Source organism: Desarmillaria tabescens (genome assembly GCF_030435595.1).
Source record: "Desarmillaria tabescens strain CCBAS 213 chromosome Unknown EV420scaffold_4, whole genome shotgun sequence".
In the NCBI taxonomy this organism is placed as follows: Eukaryota; Fungi; Basidiomycota; class Agaricomycetes; order Agaricales; family Physalacriaceae; genus Desarmillaria; species Desarmillaria tabescens.
In genome coordinates this window covers 1,808,371-1,830,759 of record NW_026848303.1, presented here as the reverse complement: position 1 = coordinate 1,830,759, position 22,389 = coordinate 1,808,371, and the positions used below count along the sequence as shown (strand labels likewise).

The 22,389-nt window shown below is 48.4% G+C and overlaps 10 protein-coding genes across 10 annotated transcripts; 4 read left to right on the top strand and 6 right to left on the bottom strand.

The window, feature by feature from the left end:
* Positions 1-47: 47 nt before the first annotated feature.
* EV420DRAFT_830615 (uncharacterized protein) lies at positions 48-2,231 on the top strand. The gene is made up of 6 exons (XM_060483638.1): positions 48-552; positions 616-918; positions 965-1,762; positions 1,817-1,900; positions 1,955-2,068; positions 2,121-2,231. Exons 1-5 carry the CDS (start codon positions 169-171, stop codon positions 2,033-2,035), a joined length of 1,650 nt encoding a protein of 549 aa, XP_060337271.1. The 5' UTR covers positions 48-168; the 3' UTR covers positions 2,036-2,068; positions 2,121-2,231.
* A 118-nt stretch (positions 2,232-2,349) lies between these two features.
* EV420DRAFT_1710922 (uncharacterized protein) lies at positions 2,350-5,069 on the bottom strand (the record flags this gene model as incomplete). The annotated part of the gene is made up of 9 exons (XM_060479618.1): positions 2,350-2,811; positions 2,873-3,102; positions 3,150-3,850; positions 3,902-4,014; positions 4,064-4,152; positions 4,209-4,336; positions 4,386-4,468; positions 4,519-4,793; positions 4,848-5,069. The coding sequence occupies 9 exons, from the start codon at positions 5,067-5,069 to the stop codon at positions 2,706-2,708; spliced, it is 1,947 nt and encodes a 648-aa protein (XP_060337270.1). The 3' UTR covers positions 2,350-2,705.
* A 330-nt stretch (positions 5,070-5,399) lies between these two features.
* On the top strand, positions 5,400-7,030 carry EV420DRAFT_1261205 (alpha/beta-hydrolase; the record flags this gene model as incomplete). The annotated part of the gene is made up of 7 exons (XM_060467054.1): positions 5,400-5,527; positions 5,585-5,652; positions 5,705-5,826; positions 5,879-5,972; positions 6,026-6,384; positions 6,446-6,768; positions 6,823-7,030. 7 exons carry the CDS (start codon positions 5,400-5,402, stop codon positions 7,028-7,030), a joined length of 1,302 nt encoding a protein of 433 aa, XP_060337269.1.
* Positions 7,031-7,469: 439 nt separating this feature from the next.
* On the bottom strand, positions 7,470-11,789 carry EV420DRAFT_830534 (uncharacterized protein). Its single transcript, XM_060483637.1, has 11 exons — positions 11,323-11,789; positions 11,141-11,273; positions 10,932-11,053; positions 10,759-10,881; positions 10,577-10,709; positions 10,384-10,456; positions 9,686-10,331; positions 9,176-9,612; positions 9,043-9,116; positions 8,271-8,987; positions 7,470-8,220 (listed from the first exon to the last, which is right to left on the bottom strand). Exons 1-11 carry the CDS (start codon positions 11,526-11,528, stop codon positions 7,579-7,581), a joined length of 3,306 nt encoding a protein of 1,101 aa, XP_060337268.1. The 5' UTR covers positions 11,529-11,789; the 3' UTR covers positions 7,470-7,578.
* Positions 11,790-12,508: 719 nt separating this feature from the next.
* EV420DRAFT_830453 (subunit common to RNA polymerase I) lies at positions 12,509-13,344 on the top strand. Its single transcript, XM_060483635.1, has 4 exons — positions 12,509-12,647; positions 12,702-12,720; positions 12,794-13,068; positions 13,117-13,344. Exons 1-4 carry the CDS (start codon positions 12,589-12,591, stop codon positions 13,274-13,276), a joined length of 513 nt encoding a protein of 170 aa, XP_060337267.1. The 5' UTR covers positions 12,509-12,588; the 3' UTR covers positions 13,277-13,344.
* On the bottom strand, positions 13,259-15,231 carry EV420DRAFT_830494 (DHS-like NAD/FAD-binding domain-containing protein). Its single transcript, XM_060483636.1, has 4 exons — positions 15,065-15,231; positions 14,534-15,008; positions 13,963-14,478; positions 13,259-13,912 (listed from the first exon to the last, which is right to left on the bottom strand). The coding sequence occupies exons 1-4, from the start codon at positions 15,206-15,208 to the stop codon at positions 13,413-13,415; spliced, it is 1,635 nt and encodes a 544-aa protein (XP_060337266.1). The 5' UTR covers positions 15,209-15,231; the 3' UTR covers positions 13,259-13,412.
* Positions 15,232-15,370: 139 nt separating this feature from the next.
* EV420DRAFT_1511612 (P-loop containing nucleoside triphosphate hydrolase protein) lies at positions 15,371-16,941 on the bottom strand. The gene is made up of 9 exons (XM_060471592.1): positions 16,849-16,941; positions 16,690-16,801; positions 16,536-16,642; positions 16,386-16,487; positions 16,139-16,334; positions 15,794-16,086; positions 15,712-15,745; positions 15,576-15,662; positions 15,371-15,519 (listed from the first exon to the last, which is right to left on the bottom strand). The coding sequence occupies exons 1-9, from the start codon at positions 16,914-16,916 to the stop codon at positions 15,490-15,492; spliced, it is 1,029 nt and encodes a 342-aa protein (XP_060337265.1). The 5' UTR covers positions 16,917-16,941; the 3' UTR covers positions 15,371-15,489.
* A 61-nt stretch (positions 16,942-17,002) lies between these two features.
* EV420DRAFT_1511610 (uncharacterized protein) lies at positions 17,003-18,708 on the top strand. The gene is made up of 3 exons (XM_060471591.1): positions 17,003-17,092; positions 17,140-18,211; positions 18,261-18,708. Exons 1-3 carry the CDS (start codon positions 17,032-17,034, stop codon positions 18,634-18,636), a joined length of 1,509 nt encoding a protein of 502 aa, XP_060337264.1. The 5' UTR covers positions 17,003-17,031; the 3' UTR covers positions 18,637-18,708.
* On the bottom strand, positions 18,709-20,770 carry EV420DRAFT_1511607 (uncharacterized protein). Its single transcript, XM_060471590.1, has 9 exons — positions 20,600-20,770; positions 20,485-20,549; positions 20,383-20,427; positions 20,255-20,330; positions 20,157-20,199; positions 19,738-20,102; positions 19,616-19,687; positions 19,467-19,568; positions 18,709-19,416 (listed from the first exon to the last, which is right to left on the bottom strand). Exons 1-9 carry the CDS (start codon positions 20,648-20,650, stop codon positions 18,817-18,819), a joined length of 1,419 nt encoding a protein of 472 aa, XP_060337263.1. The 5' UTR covers positions 20,651-20,770; the 3' UTR covers positions 18,709-18,816.
* EV420DRAFT_1511604 (uncharacterized protein) lies at positions 20,771-22,339 on the bottom strand. The gene is made up of 5 exons (XM_060471589.1): positions 21,954-22,339; positions 21,762-21,902; positions 21,642-21,714; positions 20,932-21,591; positions 20,771-20,876 (listed from the first exon to the last, which is right to left on the bottom strand). Exons 1-4 carry the CDS (start codon positions 22,236-22,238, stop codon positions 20,972-20,974), a joined length of 1,119 nt encoding a protein of 372 aa, XP_060337262.1. The 5' UTR covers positions 22,239-22,339; the 3' UTR covers positions 20,771-20,876; positions 20,932-20,971.
* Between the last annotated feature and the right edge of the window lie 50 nt (positions 22,340-22,389).

The following is a 22,389-nucleotide window of genomic DNA, read 5'->3' as shown; positions in this document are numbered from 1 at the left end:
GCCTTTCGGGGTTGGCACCCAACCCCCGCTTTGCTGTATGGAAGCCTATCGATCAATAAAGCTGTCGGGCTCGTCTTCTATGCACAATCTACTGTGTGGCGAGATATTACCTATGGCATTAATGTCCGTGTTGAGCGAAACAGTAAATGGCCATGAAATGGTAGATCTATGCGTATAGGTATTGGAATACTCGTCCAGATACTGTGCCCACAACCCAAGGCAAATATAGGACCTCAACGTGCTGGATGCCGGTTGGTAACAGTTTTAATTTTTGGTGTCATGTCCAGGGCTGGGTGGAGGCGAGGTGCGATAAAGTTTGGCACGTTGCGGCAACTGCATCCGAATATTGCCCGAAAAGGGAGTTGGTTGAAGTTGGGTCAACAACGCGTCGACGCCGCTTGCCCTTCTTCTCCTTACTCTCTCCATGCTGTCTTCTTGCCTTTCATACCTCCCTTATTTTCTGTAATTTGTTTTCAAGGACCCCATTTCACGACTTTGGCATATTCCAGTGTACCACCTTGGAGAGTAACGACTGAACGAACAGGTAACGAGGTGCGCTTTGTGTTCGCTTTAGCTTGGGAGGACAGTCGAGTAACAGGTGTTTTATGAATCCAGCCCATTATGAACGATCGACCATATACACTGCCGGAGGAGGATCCTTTCAATATTACGCCCTTGGCCACGCAGCCCCACCACCGTTATTCTAGCCTCTTCGATAAATGGCTGCAGGAACAGCAGAGGCATGCACCCACCCTCGAGGACATCCTTGATACGTCAATACCTGAATCGTCCTCTGCTACCCCTGCTTTATTATCACATCAGTACATTGATCCAATGCATCCGGATGCACAAGGATCAGTAGTCACTCTCAATACCTATGACTTTGTGGAGGATGATGATATTCCAGCAGAGGCCCAGGTGAGTACTGGTCACTGTTACATTGCTGTATCTGACTTGCTCCAAGGCATTGTCAAGTCCACGGAGTACACGCTTTTTCCAGGCCTCACGAACGCTCTTCTCACCTCGACCACCATCAACACCACCGTCAGCAACGCCAACTCGTACATCATTTCTGTCTCGCGTAGGCACTGGATCAGCTTCTCGTCAGCATAAACGGTCTTCAAGTGTGTCCACCTTGAGCAGCTCCGTGCCCCGGTCTCCCTCTTCTTCCAAATGGCGTCCAAGCGTCCTCGGCCACTTTTCTTCCCAGGCCGCTGCTTCCCAGGCCTCCGTCACCCCGTCGCAGAACACCGTCTATGCCCCTTCTCGTCCGAGTCTTTCATCTACCATCACAACCACCGTCACCTCTACTTCTGACCTCAGCATCCCCGTGTCCCAGGTTTCCTTCGCCGACTCTGTCCGCTTCCATGGAGTTTCCCACGGCGGCGCATTCTATGGCCTTAACAAAGAGTCGCTATCCTCGTGTAGTTCCAACTTTGGCATGGAGCCTGTCAAGCCTGTCATGCCCAAGAAACTTAGGAAGGCACGCAGTAGTATCAGGGTGCCATTATCTACCAGGTATATTGCGGATGCAAATATTCCAATCCAGGGAGACGGAATCGGAGAGTTTGGTGCTCGCTTGCCAAAGGCAAATCCTACCAGCCCTCAGATAGCCTTTTCGGCGTCTGGAAAGGGGGGTACAATGCCCCGCGTGTCCTTCGCCTCTTTGAGTACCCGTAATTCAAAGAAGAAGAAACTCATCGTTAGCGGTATTGGCCCCGATGACACGCGGAGATTCGAGGGTGTGAAGCGTTGGTGCGAGGTGAGAATGCATGCTATCCGCAACTCTCCTTTTCTGACCGCATCGCTCTTACAGTCCTTTGGCGAAGTTAGCCAAATCATGCGAATGCCGAACGGCGACCTCCATGTATATTTTCGGAGTGCCGAAGTTGCGGACACGGTGAGTCGGAGCCATCTTAAACACGCGCCCCCTCTAAACGGGTTCCCTGTGTAGGTGTGTCGCCTTCGAGCTAAGGTGTTTATAGCCGGCGTCGGCAGTGTAAATCTATCATGGTACGCTGGCAATAAGCGTTGATCGACATACCCGCGCTCGAAGCCCTGTGATTTGGTAAGCTTCCTCAAAGCAAGATATCTTTTATACCTCCTAATGGAATTTGCAGTACCTTGAAGCATCTGTACAGCAGCCTACCCCGATTACCCCCCATATCTAATTGCATTTCAGCTACGACCTGCTTTAGAAAACGACCATATTTCATGATCAATTATGCCCCATTCTATGCAATCTGCCTGACGAACAAATTATGCCGTGAGTCCAAATGGTCTTTATCTCCCTTTTTTGACTGACGCTCATCTCAGACCATCTCATATATGCCACTATTCTCGGAGTCCATATTTATCCTATTCTCATGCGCTGCTTGTTAGCCATGAGCTAGTATACAGCCTAATCAGTGAACGAACATTGCATCAGCATCCCCGCATATCCCTCTCAATGTAACACCACCCATTCTTGATGCATGGACTTTTACACTGCGAGTACATATACATCATTCCACCGTTCCACATTCATATCTCGTTTTGTTGTTTTAGTTCGTTCGTGATCGACTGTACATATTTGTATACTAGTTTGTTCAACAAGGATACGGATCCATTCTTCCTGATTTGCGTGGCGGCGACGCATATTGCAAAATTCGGTTACACTCATAGTGGTGACGGCATTCAGTAGTAGCTGTCTGGAGGCAGATGTTTCACCAGACGAAGTAGGCATTCGGAACCCTCATAGCTGAGCGGATCAAGCGATTGTCATCCAAGTGCCAGTTAAAATCGCCAGGCGAGGGCACCTGTACACCATGGCTGGACGAGGATATTGAAAATGAAATGAGACAAGTCATCACGGAGTCAAGTGAAAGCATACCAATCCCTGAGGTGGTCGGGCATTTCTTTTGACATGAACATCAAGTCACAATGGTTACAGCGCAACCGAATGACCGACAGCATCCCTTCCTGCTGAAGAACGCCTATTTTCTTCTCAGACGCTCCTTTGGACTCTAGTTCGTTGAATAGCCTTAATTCTTCCTCGTTTGTAACAAGCTTGAGAACGGAATCAATGGATTCATGGGTATCGGCATGGGTGGTGTGGAGGATCTGTGAAGGAGTTCCAGATTATTCTCATCAAGCAATGCTATACATACGGCCTGCTCCCATCTCATGAAGAGTCGTCCATCCCAACCAATCGAACAAGGAATGCAAGTGAACACAGGGTCCCAATCATTCATGTCCTGTGTCGTTGTCGTGCTAGGGTCGCGACCACAGACCAACTCGATGACTTGGCATGCGTTTCTCCACTGGCTGGGTATCATATCCGCACGAGGTGACCAAGGTAAAATGGGGAGAACGCTACGCCGCAGGACCGTCTCGTCGTCATCTAAACCGTTCGGAACTAACCAACCCACTGTCGTGCATGAATGCAACAGGATACGAGGGTAGGAGATATACTTCTTGCAGGAACGGCAGAGGAATATCGTCGTTGCAAGATGGAGGTGAGATTTATCCTGATTGACATCTTTCATCAAAAGACCTATCTCGGTATCCGCAGCTTCCCTCCACTGCCTTGAATAATCTGAAAAATAGGCAAAGGCGTCTGAAAAGCTTGCTTCTGTGAGCTCTTGGGCAACAGGTGTGTCAATGATGATCGTCTTGAATGGAGCGGAGATTAGGGCATCTACAGGACTAGGATATGGAAAGGAGGAAGGCTGTGTAGCCAAAAATGCCTTGTAGAGCTCTGTGAAGAGTTTGGCTCGGGTACCCAGAGTTCGAAGTCTCTCAGCGAGAAGGCGACTGGCTTTTAGCTGTTCCATATACGCCACTACGGCTGTTTCTATACCAGCCCAGACTAAAAGTGAATGTAAGTCGGGGGATACGGTATGCCAGAACCGCGACATACTTCGGTCAGTTAAAGGCCTTGGTTGCCATATAAGTTTGTGTGAAAGTAGGGAAGTAGGGTCAGTTTTCTCAATCTCCTCGGCCCAACCGAGTGCTCTTAGTCGATCTGATATACTACAAAAGAAAATCAAGGTTATCGTCCGGCGAAGTTCTGAATACTTACTCTTTAAGTCGTTTAAATCGAATAGCCAAAAGCTCCCTGCCACGACGTTCAACGCGGCTCTGGTACCAGGACTCGCATTTCTCTGCGTGCTAAATGGCATCATGATATTCAGTTTGTGTTGGAGTGATTAACCAAGATGATGTACCTCTTTAATACTTTTATATGCCATCTTAGCATTCTCACGCCACTTCTGCAGTTGCTCGGAATCATCTTTAACTTCCTCATAAGATTGCTTCAGCTTTTGAGTATACAGACGATGGTATCGAAAGTACACTACATGATCAGTGAAAGTCTAGCGAGATAAAACGAGCGGTAAACTCACTCGCTCTTCCATCATCCATAGAAACGAGGGGGTTGTAGAGTCGCCATTGTGAGTCAATTTGTGGACTCATCCAATCTATAAAACTGCCAAGGTGCGTTGTTAAGGAGTTCTTAGCAATAAGAGGTAAGCATACTCTGGGGAAGCGAGGAAACATTTCTTGCAAAGGCGTGTGCGTGTCTCCCATTGCGCTCGTCGGCTAGGCTTCAGACAGGACTGACAGTATGTCCCAAAAAGGAGCTGAGCGTATTGCGCCTCATTTAGATCTTGCGGTATATCGGGCAAGCCGTCTACATTAGAGCGAGCAGTCTTCCAGACTGATCTAGCAGAATCCTGTAGAAGTAGACGGCGGAGTTGCTTGCTCGTCCTTGATAGCTGCAACAAGTCCAGGGGATCCAGGTGTCCGAAGACCTATAGTTCAAGGTAAAATGACTTGTATCAGCCGATAAAGATGAATGCGCTGACTTCATATACAACATCTAAAGGGACGTCCTTCATCAACTGGAGAAACCCCCGAAGATTTCGCCTCTTCTTCGCTGCTGGGCCATAATCGCCAGCAGATGGACTGGCTAATCGTTTCAAAGGGAGGCCGAGCGCAGCATCGCGGGTGTCATCCTCGTCAGAGTCCAAGGCGATGGTATACGATTTCCTTGCCACATTCCGAGTCGAGCGGCGCACGGGTTTCATGGTCGTAAAGTAAGGGAGGCACCGCACCGGATTTGCCGAAAGTCATATTCATCGTGCGAACAAATGGAACAAAACAGGAAATCTTATTGCTATTTACAGAAAGGCTCACTGACGTCACCGAATTTTTTTGTGAATGCCTCCGCTCGATCGGCAGACGTAGTACTGGCAATGGATCGTTACAAAGCCACCAGGAATGTCTCTGGGTCTGCGTGGAGTTTATTTAATGATCACATGCTCATCACTACTGCCCATCAGCCCTTCTGGACGGTCCAACTCTAACCCCGACTGTGTAAATAGCACCGTCACGCCATCAGCTGCCGTTTAGATTGAATGCTGGAAATGATACCCTTGGTTATTGTCGAGGGCTTCCTTGGAGGAGCCGGCCCCTTCGTATGGGGGAACTTCGAGCACTGTCTCAATGCTTCCAGCTCGGAAACACGTCCCGTCTTCTTTGCCAGGTAAGTGTTTCGCACAGTAACGGCATGCCATAGATTTTCTCATCACTTCTTTTAAAGCGTAGGACCCGTAAGCTCCCTGCATGACAGGGCCTGTGAACTTTACTATCAGCTGATGGGTGGAACAGGTACCTGACTATTCAGTTTGAGAGCAGAACACTCATAATGCCGTATACTCAGTGGACTATGGCGAACAACATAGCAAAACTCATAGACACGGTCGATACGGCCGTAAGCACCGCCAAGGCCTATATCCGCAATGGTCAATAGATAGCCCGCTTCATTTCTTGGGCCACTCTATGGTAATTAATATGCAATTTGCCCCACTTTGCGTGATTATCTCGCGTGTATTAGGGAGGCCCCACGATAATCAAGCTACAGTACCTTTTGAAACAAAGCTATTTCGGAGGACGCGGCCATCCCGATATGATCTTGTCAGTCACTACCAGTGAGTTTCCGAATGAAAAGCTTAGCGGAGAAACGGCTTCTTAGCGTTTTCAGTCTCTTCCCCTTTCAGAGGCACTCCTATCGTCTACACTCTTGGTGAACATATAGACGCCGCACCTGCCGTGCGCCCTTGGTCAATCGGGGATCTCATAGCAAAGTTTGTACATATAATCGCATACCTCAAACCGCTTTTGCCAGAATCACTCGACATCTGGCATTCAGAATGCCGTTCACTTTCATTTCACGAAATACCCTTCTCTGGATTTCTCCGAGAACTATGGAAGAGCTCTTGGGCAACAAGCCGAGACGCAGCTCCATTTGATGTTACTTTCATGGCCGCAGACGAGAGAGAGGCTAAAATGGAAGGCGAACCCAATCCAGGGACATTCTACAAGAGCTTTGCGGCATTCATGGTATGTATTTTCTTCTGTTCCTCGGAGAAGAGGGACATACAACTAAGTCTTTTATCATGAGACGCAGAAAGACACTACTCATACGCCAGCTTTCAAATATTCAATTTCGGTCCTCCCCGTGTACCTGACATATCGGCTTATCGCAAAGTTTGATTTGAGCAGCGTTTTGCCCGTACCGTCATTTCTTCAGGGCAGAGATCTAGACGCAGATACCCGTATGAGCTGCGTATGTGCAGGTGCCGAACGTAGTCAAAATGGATACGGGCCTAACGTTGAGGAAGGGTTATACATGAGAAGACTTTCGCCGTCAGAAATAAGCGATGAATATCGGGAAAATGACGGTGTAGTACCGGTCTTTTCTCAATGGCATCCTCTACCATGCAGGTAATTGAATCTCCATCAAAGATAGCAGTGCTTTGACATCGTTGAGACCTTTAGAATGACGAGGTGTCGGCATTACCCTGTGGACCGACCCTCGAAACCTTCGGTTCCGGAACCTGGCGTATGGCACACACAGGAAGTGGCTGACGCTACTCACGCTTCTATCGTACCTTTTTGGTTGTCCACTTCCCGTCAAAGAGTGTTCTGGATAGAGGTCGGTGACTGGCTAAGGAAGATTGATGAGGCCCAAGACCTGAGGAATTAAACGTAGGAACAAAGCGGTTCCGAAGTATACTGCTGACAACCAGACAGAACATAATACTACATTATATTATACAGATAATGAAAGTGAGTGCACGATGTAAGATGTGGGGAAATGAAAAATGATACAGTACAGAGTGTCTTGACAAGAGCATGAGAGTGGATGTGATGAGCTTGAAATGCGGGATGATATGTACAGTAACAGAAACATATGCACATGCAATCCATAGTACATGACTTGGATAGACAAACTTTTGTTCGCACAGGGCGAAGGGAAAACATTAAACAATGTGAACACGGAAGGAAACGGAAAACAGAAAACAGAATACGACATAGACTGTAGAGATCGTGGTGGTAGGCGTGTGCAAAGTATGAACAGGAAATCTGAAAGGATAACGAGATATAAGAAATCAAAGAGATGAACGGTCCGAAATAAGGTGTTTTTTGTGTTTATGTACAGCGAAAATGAGTAAGAAGGACGAAGATCATGGAAGGAAATGAAAAAGAGAGAAGAATGAAATCGAAAGGAAAGATGTATACAGCAGATATCACCTAGAATTGGACGGGGAAAGGCATTGTGCGTTGTGGCTGACCTTCATTGAATCCTAGGCCCACATTATTGCCGTTCGGTCGACTGTGGCGGTTTGAAAGGGACCGATTACTGTTCCTATTGGGATTGAACTGCTGGTCTCGACGGCCGGTGTTTCGCCTCAACGATGGGTTAAGATGATTGGCACTAATGTCATGGCTTGCACGGAAGGTCGTTGCACTCGGGAGAGGCATACTGCCGGATGGAGTCATCGCCTGATGGGATCCAGAAGCGGGAAAGGTAACGGTAGATTGACCGGCTGGTATCCAGCCCACACCTCCTGGAGGCGCTATCATTTGACGAGCTTGCATAGACATCCTCGGGGGCACTTGGCCGGGGACTCCGAAAGTGGGAGGAGGGGGGGAACTCCAGTTATTTATGCTCTGTGCTGGAGCTTGACCGCTGTTAGGCGGAGTAGGAACTTGTCCGCTGGTCATATATTGGTCAATAGCTTCAGGTTGGTAGACTGCGATGAGAGTGCCTTGGTCGTTCTGTATGAATCCTGTCGGTATCACAGGAGGTTGCTGCACCTGCGCTTGTTGAGGCGCTGATGAATCAGCATTCTGAGTCGGCCTCGACGGGAAGGCAGGATAGGGAATATATGCCTGAAACGCCATCAATTAAACACAACGATAAGAAACTTGGGAATACGTACACCATACATGCCCATCGCCCATAAATTTTGGGGCGTAGACACGGGTCCATTGGCATCAGAACCTGTGGCGCCTGAATATCCCGGAGCAGAAGGATGGGGAACTGCATATCCGGCTTGAATGGCAGGGCCTGTGAAATAAGGAACTGGGTACTGCATTTGGGGAGCGTAAGGTTGAATCCAAGGCGGTGGTGGATAATAAGTTCCAGCTGACATCGGGAACTGAACACCCGCACCGCCAGCACCAGGGAAAGACACAGCAGGAGTGAGAGTGACTGGTGACGACGTTTCTGTGGGTGACGGTTCGAGAGCATCATACCATTCACGATAGTTCTCGGTCGGCGGTGGCGCTTCCGTTGTCCCAAGAATTTTTGCTGCTTCTTGATCATGAGCAGCAGTCGATACAGACTCCGTATTACTCGGAACCTCCGAATTCCTCTTGGGCGCCGTATCGTCCAGTTGAGTACCTACGTCGAAAGGCGGCGGCGCGTCAGCATCGACGGCAGGCATTCCCGATGTTTCCCCAGGAGCTACCATGTCGCCTCGACGGCTATGCTCCCTATGATGGTGCATCTCATTTGCCTCACCATAGGGCCGATGCGGCATAGTGTTGTGATGAGGGTAACGTCCACGCCCTCTGCCGTACTTCCAGCTGCTACGGGGTGGGTTACAATCCCTAAGTTGAACACGCATAGCACGACCCTCGTAAACTCGATTGTGCTACCATTGTAAAATCAGTAAAGGTAGCTAAGTGCGGAGAAAAGGACAGTTGAACCTCTTCAAAAACAGCACGAGCAGGCGATTCAGTATTGTCGAACTTCACGAAAGCAAAGGCAGCGCGACCATTTACTAAATTTCATAATATTAGTGAAGTTTGTGTGGCGCTGTCACTGGGCACGAAAACATACCTGGCCTCACCACTTTGACGCTCTCCAGCCCACCGAACTTGCGGAAGAAGTTGCTGACCTTCTCTTCATCCCAAGCGCCTGGACCATACATCTCCAACCCCCCCACGAATAAGGTCGTCGGATCCAGTAGCCTCTCTTCACGGGTGCGCTCCTCTGGATAGCCGTCCTTGTCCTTTGAGTCATACCCATTGAACGAAACTATGCCATGCAAGTCACCGATCGTACTGGTGGGTGTCGCGGGAAACATCACTCCGGGGGTCCGAGGTGTGATGGGAGACATCCCCAACCCAGGAGTCGGGGGCATATCCAACTCCTGCTCGATGTCTTGGTACCCCGCTGAGTTCTCTTCTTTTTCGGCAGCGAACGGTTCTTCCGACATATCGTACGTGACGTGAGGCGTGTCAGACAAGGAAACGGCCCCCATGGTAGATGCCAACCTAAGGGTTCGACCGCAACGCGAGCACGTTATTAGTAACGATCAAGTTCTGACGGAGGCCGAGAACCGCTCACCCATCAATCTCTCTGGTATCTCCTTTATCTTCTCTCTCGTCTTCTGCCTTCTTTTCACCCCAAACGCCACTGAAATCTGTTTTGCGTTCCTTAACATCAACAAGAGGAGGAAAGTCCATTTCATTCAACTCGCCCTGTGATGATCCCGAATTAGGCATCGAAGTATCGAGAGTGGAGTTCGTGGAGGCAAAAGTTGGTTCCCCGTTACGAGCAGCTTGAGGCAAGCCCTTCCACTCTCCAACACTCGTCGCACCGCTGTATTCCTCAGTTGTTGCAGAGTCCCTTCGAGATCCGCTAGAGAGAGATGCGGCGAGTGGGCTGCCTCTCATGTGGCCCTGGTCGTGCAAATACATCGGGTAAAGGGCGGCGTTGGAAGAAGAGCGATTCTGATAAGGAGATTGTCGTCTATGAAAAGTAGGTTGGTGTGCCCACGTCACCGTCAGATGCGGGACTCGACGCAGAGTCTGTAATTCTCGAAGTGTTAGCAGCAGATCTGGCGCGAAGATGAGCATTCTTACCATCAGCGCACTGACGCAATCATCCCTGTGCGCCCATTTCACCTCAAAACAACGAGTATCCATCGAAGCAGACCGAGGTCCGTCGTGGGGATAAGGGAATTGTTTTCGAAGACTGTCATCTTCAGAATCTATGTAAAATGTCAGAAAAGTCCATAGAACTTCAACCGGCTATAGCATCACCTGTCGGGTCTTCAGCCTTATATGGCCAGAACTGCTCTAGTGGTCCGAAATGAAAACAAATCCTCTTGATAGTCTGAAAAATATATTCAGTTTTGTGAGAGAGTTCAGACGAGAAGGAACCGAAGCAAGAAAATCTTCATCACCGCCGGGTGCCTTCCACTGGAAGGAAGGGCGAAAAGGAACGTTTACTCACTTCAGCATCACACGTAACTGGCTGTAGATGCAAGACTTGATCACCACAAGAGTCGCCGCTGAAACGGCTTTTGGACGCAGAAGCTTGGTTCTCAGCTTCGACAGCTTCTGCGTTGTATAGAAGGGCTAGATATCTGGCGGACTGTATTAGATTGGCGCGACAAAATGAAAAGGCGGCTGAACTTGGAATTTCTTGGCCTCCACAGCCTCATGGCGTAGGGGAGGTCCAGTTCTACGTGTTTTCCCCGATCATATTCTCCGGGGACAGCGTCGCCATCCGTGATAGGGATAAATTGCATGGGTGTGCTAGGAACGAACTGTAAGTACGGAAAGTATGAAGCTAGTATTGAACTAACCGATAAGATAGCAACAAGGTCCTGAAAGCCCTTGCCGGCTCGTAGCGCAGGTGGCGACCCAAGAAAGGCTTAGGCTCTGTGGAATGAAGAGTGTGTATAAGGCTAGTCGCGGCCGCTGCATCCTGAGGGCGAAGCAAATCAGAAAGAAGGCTCGAGGGCGACGCTGCAAGGAAAGTAGGGCGCATATATGCGGTGGAAAAGGGACGAACCTCGCATTGTACGAAAGCGCAGACACCGCCTTTGGAGTCGCGAACTACCTTGACGTTCTTGACTTGTGCATGTTCCGATAGGTGCAGAGACAACAAACGAGCCAATTCCGGCTGGTCTATGTTACCGGGGAGACTGGAACACACGATAAGAACTGCCGTGACGGATGGATGGATATTGTTACCTTCCTACAAAAACGCTGGCGTCGTGGGGCATTTTCTCTTCCTTCTGCTTGTTCGACGCGTCGAAAGGAGCCTGGCCGTTGTTGGCAGTTTCAACGTCACGCAAGGAGCGGTCGAAAGAGCCCGGAGACAATGGTGGCGAGGTTGAAGGAAGCGAATCAAACCGAGTTCCCCAAGCGCGTGAAGCAGTCGAAGACTTTGCTGGCATATGGATAGAAAGAATAGTTCTGGGTAGAGAAAAGTGAACAATGGAAAGGATGGAGGTGGGGGTGGAAGGGCGATGATGGTGGCAGAGGAGGGAGATGGTTGGGACAGAAAAGGACGGTGACGGTCGGCCGGCCTTCAGATAAAAAAAAAGAAAGAAAATAAATGCAGTAAATATTGAGCCACTTTCCAAACATCACACCCTCCAACAGTATCACAGCTGGCTCAACTGAGTCTTCGCATACAGCGAGAAACGTTTCTCGACGCCCGACCAGTAGCGACGATCTCGCTACAGAGATGTCTGGTGTCATGTCAGTTCCGAAGCAACTTCAAGATCCATCGCACCCCCGGTCCTTGAGTGCCCTCCGCGGACCGGTACCGCTATACGCAGGGAACAAGGATGATATTCGTTTTTCCCTGTGTCTGGTCAACATGCCACGGCGAGATCTTCGAACAGAAAGGTAGACTGACAATCTCCGCGCAAACGAATATTCTATCTGACCTCTACGGTTTGAGGCCCCGTGATCCACCCTGGCATGGTTCTTGATTGAGAAATTAAGAAGCCATATAGAGCAGCCGCATGATTGTAGAATCCTCGATTTCCGGTGAAAATGAGATCTGCAAGCAATTCTCAGGGATCACTTGCTATCACCAGGCAGGCCATTTAAGTATATATGATTGCTTGTCCACACGCAGTCCTGCCAGATTAGCAACTAGAAACGGGCGGGCCCGAGAGTGTCGGTATTGCAATGGAGATAACGTAGAGCAGACGACATCCATTGCTTTGAGCTGGCTTAGACATAGAATTCCAGATATATTGCTGCGAAATTCAGGTACAATAAGACCCCACAGCAGCACAAAGAAGTCGATTTTTGACATTGAAGGAGAAGGGAAGCTCCGGTAAAAGCAGGCTCTTTTACTTCATTGGAAACGACCAAGTCAAGCAATGGTGGTCTTCAAGTTAGGCGCGATTCAAACTCCGACACCTTCCTCTGTCATCCACCACATTTTTTTCCTCAGACACTCTTTATCCCACATTCAGCCAATCCCTTTCCTCCTGAAAAATGTCGGACGATGGTTATGGCGAAGGCGGTGGTGATGACTATGATTATGATGGTCCGAGGTACGTTATTGTGCCTACTGCTGCATATTTTCGCCGTTCTTATTATGATTTTAGTTACGCTGAAGATACCTTCGTGTGTACATCTACTGCTAAATTTTTTTGTTCAATATATTTATCAGCGCTATTGGGTGTGATTTGTACTTCAGGACAACGACTACGACTTGCTCAATGCTGGCCAAGAGGGCGAAGGCGCTCAGGGCGAGGAGGGTGACGGGGCTGCTACTGGAGATGATGGCAACCAGATGAACGGTGTCAATGGTGCAGAGCAAGACCAGGAGATGGCTAATGGTGAAGACGAGGCAGTCGCTGTTGGGGCAGGTTTAGCGGGGGAACGACAACCGAACAAAGTTCGAATTACGACACCGTACCTGACCAAATACGAGCGAGCACGAATACTGGGAACGAGGGCACTGCAAATCAGGTTTGAAACACGGTTTGGACTAGAACACCGCACTTAACGTCCCTATAGTATGAATGCTCCCGTTCTCGTGCCCCTCGATGGAGAAACGGATGCGCTCCAAATTGCCATCAAGGAGCTGTCGCAGCGAAAAATTCCCCTTATCATTCGACGTTATCTCCCTGATGGCAGTTTTGAAGATTGGAGTGTGTCGGAGCTAATTACAGATTGACGGCGAGTGGGCATTGGTGATTGTAATCTTAGAATTTTCGCCGTACTTATCTTGTGTTCTCCCTTGTTTTTCACCAAATCTGTTGATCCGCATAACAAGATAATTTACTGCACATGTATAACAAAAGAAAGTAATACTAAGTGCATGCCACTCCTATGTCCATATTTCGTCCAATAACGACTTCAACCTTCAGACGACCCTGCGAACGTTGTGGACGGTCCCCGGATGCAGTTTTTGAAAGAGGTACTTTACTAGCTCTCTCCATCTTTGAGCGTGCCTTCATCACGTTTTTTGGTCGCGGGGGACTGTTGAGGTCTTGCATCGACAAATCAGCGATGCAGCTACCGTTGATCTCTGCAAAGTCATCCAGGCCAACGGTTTGGTTCGTGCTATTGCCAAACAACAAGCCTCGCTCCTCTGGTTCCAGGCCTACTTTGTTGGTCCTTATGCGACGCTTCGATGGGCTTGAGTCATTGTCATTGTAGTGAGATGCACCTTGCCGCCGCTTGCTTGGTGAGCCAGGAGATGACAGTGACTTCGTAATGGCTAAGCCAGAAAGGTCAGGTGTGCTGAGAATCATATCCCTAGATGGCACTGGCGGAACGTTCTCATCGTCATTCCGAGATTTCTTGTATTCTGAGGAAGAAAATCAGCAAGTCGGACACATCAGACACGAGAAACCTTACCTTTTGTTTTGGCTTTGGTGCCAATAGCAACGCGTGCATCCTTGACGAACCTGAAGGGCGAGGCCATACTAATATCTCCATCAATTGCCACCAGAGTCTGTTGAACCTCCCAATCCGCCGGGCGCATCTTCTTCCAATCCTCAATAACTTTGTCAACCCACGCATCCGTCTCTCCAGCAACGTGGTAATCAATGACATCCGACCATTCTGACCCTGGCGCAGTCTTGTTCACAAAGACCACCTTCCCAGCCCACCGTTTCGCTTTGCCGGAGCTTGTCGACGGAGCACTCGAATGCGCATGGACAGCCTTCGCAAAATCTTTCACAAGTTTCTTCAAACCGTGTACTTTGAGTGATGTGCCCATGATTATTAGCATGTCTGGCTTGCGATTGACATCACTTGTTTGGATAGAACCGATATCATCCCCTAGGGGGTGAGGCTCATCGTAGAGTACAATGGCAGGTCTGAGGGAGCCTACCCTTGTGGCACGAGCAGAGCGAGCTACACGAGCTGCGGCTAGAGAGACAATTATAAGTATTATGGATGCTGAAATGAGACAATGGTAGCTTACAACGTTGAATGCAGTCAGGACAATCAGGAGAAAGGCCCTCGTCGAATATACTGAGGTGCTCTGAGGTGCAAGGATACTCTGCGGAGCAGGACATACATCGGACACGGTGGATGTCACCGTGAAGCTGTACGTTGCGAACCTCTTTGACCTTTATCTTGGATTTACTCCGAGATGACGACTTTGCTTCTTGGCTGCCACTACCTAGCAGACCTACCCGCTCCTCGAGACCGTCAATGTTCTGAGTATAGGAGCGAAGGAGTTTCTTCTTCGTGTCCAACGTTTTAATGAAGCAATGGGTTGGGGTGGGCGATGCAGAGTCAATGGACTGTTTGAGCTGAGAAATGAACGTGTAGAAAATAGATGTGGTGGTTGTATCACGGAATAGAGACGCGTCAAAGAGGTCGCGACCCTTCATAACTGCGTTTGGGTATCGCTGCTTGACGAGAGCGTACAAGCCGTCTGAAGAACGGAAATCCTGGATTAAGTACTCAGTGTAGAACTCAACTTTTAGCGTAGGTATTGCAAACATACTGGGATCCCTGACGAACACGATATTCCCGCCCCTGTAACGACAACAATCCTCTTACACTTAGCGACCGAAAGGGAGAGATCTGAAAGGGAACGCCTGGTTGAGGAGTCCGCCTTTGCTGCCTCAAAATCCAGAGTGATGGTCATAGTTGTGGGAGAGAGACGACGTGCGACTTCAATGAAACTTCCGTTTTTGGATCGATTCAAACGGTAATGCTGCTTATGGAAGCAGCAGATGATCAACGCGTCTGTCACATGATCCTGTCATGTACGTGCCAAAGAATTTATTTTTCAAATATTTATTTTTATGCCCTGTGCAGGGTCCATATATTATGCAAAGCACAAGCACCGCAAAAGTACTGGGGATAAAATTACATCGGAAACGCGGAAGTGAACACATATATACAAAATGCGGGGTAGGGTATCGACTATATATCAAATAATTCGGGTTTAACATTCTGCGTGTAAATATACCATCAGTTTACTTTATAACGATGGCAGTATTAAGCCGTACCATTTTACAAAGGCGAGCTACGAGCCCAGCGAGTTGAATGAGAGTGCCCACGCCTTCTAATATCCGCATATGTGTGAACCCGATCTCCTAATAACATATTGAACAAGGAATGGTCATGACGCGACAGAACGCTAACCTTGATATATTCTAGCTTGGTGTATTCCGGTATTCTATAGAGCTAATTAGAGAAAATACACTTTGAAAGAAGAACTGCCCACTCGTCAAAGGTCTTCACGACGCGAAATATTGTGACAACAATATCCACAGCACTATATCCTTGGTCCCAAAGATCATTGAGTTTTTCCATCGCTTGGCCAATATCTCCTTTGAGACAGAAGCGTATCATTGATTGAACGATAATAGGGTGTGGCTGATCGCAGACTTTGAAGACATTGTCGCCCGAGACGAAACCGAAACCGGAGTGTGTAGACTGTAGATTATTGATAGCTTGACGCATGTCACCTTCCGAAGTGAATATGAGAGCGGTGAGGCCGTCATCGTTGTGTTTGACCTGCCGAAGAAGAACTCAGCAGCTGGCAAACGTCAACGTGACTATATCGCACATTTTCCATTTCGCATATCTCGAGAAGACGCTTTAAAATTTCTTGATCCTTGAGCTTCGCATATCGAAGAATGGCACAACGACTCTGTATAGGTTCGATGATCTTGTTGCTCATGTTGCATGCCAGACAGAAACGCGTTGTGTTTGAAAATATTTCCATTGTCCGTCGAAGGGCTTGCTGAGCACCGGCTGTCATACTGTCCAAAGTGAGCCGACTATCTTTGGAGTAAAATGAGAAGAGCAAGAACCTGTCGGCCTCGTCGAGGATGACAATCTTGTGCCGTCCAGGAGGCAGTGTGACTTTCTTTTGAGCAAATGATTTGATCTTATTTCGAACGACATCGATGCCCCTTCGGCAGCAGGTAAGAAGTAGCAAAAATGATTTAAATGACAAGCACCGTTCGTCAGAGGCGTTTAATTCCAGGACGCCCTCTTTATACGCGTCGCCAAGAAGTTGATGCGCCAGGCAGTGGATGCTTGTTGTCTTCCCGATACCTGGCATACCCTGAGGCTGAATCAGCAACATGGCCTACACATGAGAGCGTGACGTGCAGATATAATGATATGGGGACAGTTTCCGTCTCTTGCGATGATCTTTAGACGATCAATAGTATCTGCATTTCCAACGACATCATCAAGAACATGGGGTCTGTATTTTTCCACCCTACAGCAACGTCAGCGGCAGCAAGATCATATATATATAGTTCATACCACGGAAGCTCGTAGGGGATTTCTGTAGCGCCATTTGTCTTCTTTGACTTTGAGGCAGAGGCAGCCATGATGGATCACGAAAAGAGCGCGCTGTCACGTTGTGTGACATCCCGTGACTAGACGTGTCAAAAAATATAATAATTGTTGAATAATTGGAGGATTATTTACGCTCACGGCAGCGCGATGCCCTCTCTGTCTTGCTGCGCTAGACGTCCTTGTAGAGTATGGCTAAGTCGCCAGTTCAGTGAGTATTTCTCAATTCCTTGAAGGGCGTCACTGATGTCCTTCCAGGCGACGGCGTTCAACGATGCTTCATGTCATCGGCGACAAACGCTGGGGCACTTCGAACGGCTTCAGCGATGATGCGCCCTATCCTCAATTATCGTGATATTTCAGAAAATGTGGTCTACAAAATGTCCAATGCCGTGAACCGCAAATCTCCAATTACCCCCCTCGCCATCCAGTCTGTCGTCCGCGATTACAAATCACTGAAAGACTTATCCTCTTCACTCAATGCCAAAAGAAACACCCGTTCTATGATTGGCGACAGAATAAAGAAGTTTGGTCAGGAAAAGAACCAGGAGGCTTTAATTGCCTGTTTGGAGGAGGCAAAGACGTTGAAGGAGGAGATATCGCAGCTCGAGAAGACTGTCTCGGAACTGGAACAAAGCCTCCTTGACAAAGCCCTTCTCATACCCAACGACACACATCCGAATTCGCCACTAGGCCCCGAATCCTCTGCCATTACACTTTCATCTCACGGCCCTAGTCCTGGACTTGCATCACCACACCGAGACCACTATACGATATCTCAGAGTCTTGGGCTCGTTGACTTTGAAAATGCTGCGATTGTGACCGGTGCATCCTGGTATTACTTGAAACACGAAGCCGCACTTTTGGAGTTGGCACTAACGAACTATGCAATGTCCATAGCCATGAAACAAGGGTTTGTGCCTATCATGACACCGGACGTCGTAAAAGGCGATGTAGCAAAACGATGTGGATTCCAACCTCGGGACGAATCAGATCCCCTCAAGTCGCAGGTTTATCATGTCGACTCCCATCTTTCCACCTCTTCACAGAGACTCGTACTTTCTGGAACATCAGAAATACCGCTTGCTGGTCTCTGTGCTAATCAGCTATACCCCAAATTATCTTTACCGTTGAAGATGGTCGGACTTGGACACGCTTTTCGCTCAGAGGCTGGCGCACGAGGTGCCGACACAAGGGGACTGTATCGGGTACATCAGTTCACCAAGGTGGAATTGTTCGCAATCACTACGGAGACGGAAAGTGATAAGATGATGGAAGACATGAAAAATCTACAGATAGCTATCTTTGATGGCCTGGGAATACCTTTCAGGTGTGTTGTCTACGCTAACATATTCGTACTATGTTGTCACATTATCCAGGGTCCTCGATATGCCAACGGAAGAACTGGGTGCCAGCGCATATAGGAAATATGACATCGAGGCATGGATGCCTGGTCGTGGCAATTGGGGTGAAATATCTTCACTATCAAATTGCACAGACTATCAGGCTCGCCGGCTATCGATCAAATATCAGCGACCTATCGTGAATCAGCAGGGTACTGCAACACACGAAAATGTTTATGTGCATACACTGAATGGTACCGCTGCGGCTATCCCTCGTCTAATTGTTGCGCTTCTGGAAAACGGCGCCACATTCGATGAAAATAGTCAACTCACAGGTCTGACGCTACCAGATGTTCTTCGCCCCTTCTGGCTCGGTCAGCCCCACCAACGAAATATCATTCAATGGGTCTAGTGGGTTTGAGACAGAGATGTGGATAGCAAGGCTTCATTCATACATTGCATATTGATATAAATAATAGTACACCATTTTATTATATGACCAAAACTCGAAATTCCATTTCATCGCTATACTTATGTAACTAACGCTATAGATCTGCATATATGTACACTACTACAGCAACCGCTGCTCCATTCACCATCTCTTCGATGGTCCTATGGCAACTTCGTCAGCGAAAGGGTCCGCAAATGGATCCTCCACATCGACCAATGCAACATTAGAACCACCTTCCTCCTTATTCACGCCGCTAATACCCAGTCCCACGGAATCTGGATCATCATCGACGTAATGTTTTTGTGCTCGTGTCCATGCTGGCGAAGAAGTATTGTGAGTCTCCTCATCTGATGACTCGTAGTCGCTGAAGTCCGATAGCGAGCCTCTGACATCATTGCTTTCGTCTGAATACGTGATAGAGGTAGAAGGCCGTAGAGGTGGTTGTAGGTCCGTAGAAGAACCATCAATTGAACCAAAATTAATATCTTGTAGGTCAGCATATGCGCCGCTATCGTTCCGATATTTAGCACGTTCGACGGCAGCGCGCTGCTTATCCTGCAATTTAATAACTTCGCTTTCTCCTGTTAGGTGAACCTTCGCAAGAGGAGCCGACAGAGTGTCAACATTGTCGTCTGCTTTCTTTGCCGGGGCATTCAAGACGTTATCATAAGTCTCCAGGGCGTTAATAACCCGCTCGTTGGTTTCGATAAGGGTTCCTATTAACTCTTCGTTCTCCACGAGCTGTAATCTTTTGATCAACATAGGTTTCAACTAGAGATAGAAAGCGTTACTTGTATGTAGCGTACTATCTGTTTTCGTGCCAGTTTAGCTTTTGACAGACATTCTTGGACGCGTTCGTTGGCTTGCAGACTGTCGGTCTCCCTATTGACAAGCTAAAATTTATGTCAGAATTGTCGATAAGAAATCATAAAGTCTTTACAGTGATAGCATTGACGAGATTGCTGGAAGCCTGGGAAGCGTCAACGATACTTGACAATACTTTCGGTTTCTCCTGTAGTGATGTTATCGCCGCAGCAGTAGACGATAACAACAGCTACTTGCCTTCTCAAAATCAAAAGGGGCGCGTTTGGGCTTGGGTTGCTTCTTCTTCCGTTTCTCCTCTTTCCGTTTCTCTTCTTCTAGCTTCTGACGCTCTTTAGCCTCGGCCTTTTCCTGAGCTTTGCGTTTGGCATCTTCTACTTTCCGCTGCTGTATTTCGGGGTCCAGATAGGTATCCGTGACGTGCGGCCGGTCACGGACAGTTTGCGAGTAGAGATTGGAGAACATGGACATGGATGGGTCGGATTGGAACTGCTCATGCCATGACTTCAGAACGAGAATCAGCTTTTTCTTCACTCTCTTATCGGCGTAGCTATCGTTGGCGAGGTGCTTGAGCGCGTCGGTTAGCTGTCCATCAGCAAATGAGGCTGTATAAGGCTGGAATGAGATAGTGACCGTGAATGAGTGATGCTAGAACGCACTTTTGAATTTATCTCCACAGTTCTCAACCAAAGCTTTAAGGATCTAGAACATCCCAATGAGAAGGAGCGAGACCGGATCGATATGAGACGCTGCTGACCACGAGAGCACGGTACTGTTGATGCGGACTACCGTGCTTGAGTTTCTTGCGTATCGCCCGGGAGGCCTCGGCAGGACTAGAGTGATATATTCAGAAAACTATCTGGAGCAAGAACGGCGGTGCAATACCCTGCATGTGGCTGGAGGTTGATGGCGTCGACGAGCTCCGGGATTCTGCGTTGGTATCATATTGACATCACCCTACAACATGAGCATAGCGCATTGACACACCCATCATACGCCTCCTCCGCAATGGTGCTTGCCGTCAGAATCTCAACCCAATCGGTGATGGAAGACTGTGCACTGTGAGCGAAAATCGTAGAGATCCAGAAGATATACACCGCACATGAGGCTTTTCACGTCCAAACGCTTCCCTGGCAAACTTGATTGCAGACATTTCAGCGAGGAAAGCGCACAGGGAGAGCCGCTTTCTGAGACGGCTGAAAGTACGAAGAAACCACAGCAGGCATGAATTTAGATAATAGAGTCTTCCTAAAAGAGAATGATCGGAAGTAAACGTCATGTGCGCCCTGAAAGGCCTGATCACAAAGTTTGTTCTTTTTAACGATATTACAGACGAAATAGTAACAGTAATTCTTTCCTAACAATCGTACAATTGGTTCCTGTTCAGAATGTAAGGAGATGAACGCAACATGGATAGCAATAAAGACAACGAACCTACACAATCTCTATCCATCCAAAGAGTATACTGTACATGTTATGAGCTGTCATCCGATCCTCCGCTCTCCTCGCTCTCGGTTCCTTGAACAGTGTTCGCCGAGGGACCACTAGACTGATTACCGTCGATCCCAGGCGGTGGCGCTTGTTGCTGCAATTGAGGTGGTAGCGGGCCCCCCGGTACGGGAATCATGCCGGGTTGAGTCATCGCCACTGGGCTTTCGAGAAAGAGTCTAATCAAAACACTTTCAAGAGCGACGACGCTAGCAAAAGGGTATTCAAAATTTCGAGCGTGTTCGCGGATCGAGTTGAAAAGGGTCGACATATTCTGCCATCGATCCTGGGACACAGCGGCGGTAGGACCTGGTGGCATGGGATATGGTTGAGGAACATAGCCGTAAGGTTGTGGGACTTGTGGATAAGGAGGTTGTCCAGGTAAAGGTGCTATCATAGATACGGTGGAAGTAAATTGATTCGGCGGTGGGGGAGGGGGAGGCATGGATGTTGACGGAGACGCATTGATAGAGGGTGATGAAGCACTTTCTTCCTTCCTCGGATGCTTACGAGGGCGTTCTTTTTCCTGCTGAACAGCGGCCTTACGACCTCGACGCGTGTATGGCAGATTGGCGAGGCCAATTTCGTGGGAATGCTGCGAGTTGTCTACAAGGAAATTACAATGAAGATAGAAAGGAAAGGGAGGAATAACTGACATGAAGCGCGTACTTCCTCGGTATTAAAGTAAGTTTTGAAGCTGATTGAAGCCGAACAGCCTACGCCCTCGAGCTGTAATACAGTTATCATGACGTACACCGGAGCTTTTGTATGCTCGCCTTTCGACTGGGGACCTTGCGCACCCTATCCGGATGCTTCTTGACGTATTTTTTCCGGCCGCTGCGCGAATGGCGAGCACAGACCAGCTTGGTATGGTCCTTAAAACGAGGAGGGACGGCTTTGCTTCCATGGGTATCTCCCTTCGTTCACCAAATTAGTGCGCATATATGCAGACAAAGCACCAGTTGTACCTTGACGAACTCGACCATCTGCGTCTCCTCCTCCTTCTGACGCCATTCGTTGAAAGCAGCAAGATTGGGAAAGACTAAAGTGTACCCGTCATCGGAGTCGCCAGATCCATATGGCTGTTTGGAACCAGATGAGGATGAAAAAATGTGACCGTTGCTGGGATTGGTAGTAAAACTTTGGCCAGGAAATTGCACCTCTCCATTCGCTCCCGGCTGCGGCTGCATGAGATGGGGCGGCAATGGCTGGTGCATGGCAAGCTCTCCAAGTCGAAAATGCTGGAAGCTCATAGTAGATAAAGGCCGCGGAAGTGCTAACCTACGGGTACTGCAGTGGATTTGGGGATGAAATCGAAACGAAAGAAGCAACGAAAGTCCGGTGAAATTTACGTAAGCTATCCATTTTAGAAAGGATCTTTGATAAATCTTGATAAACAAGGTT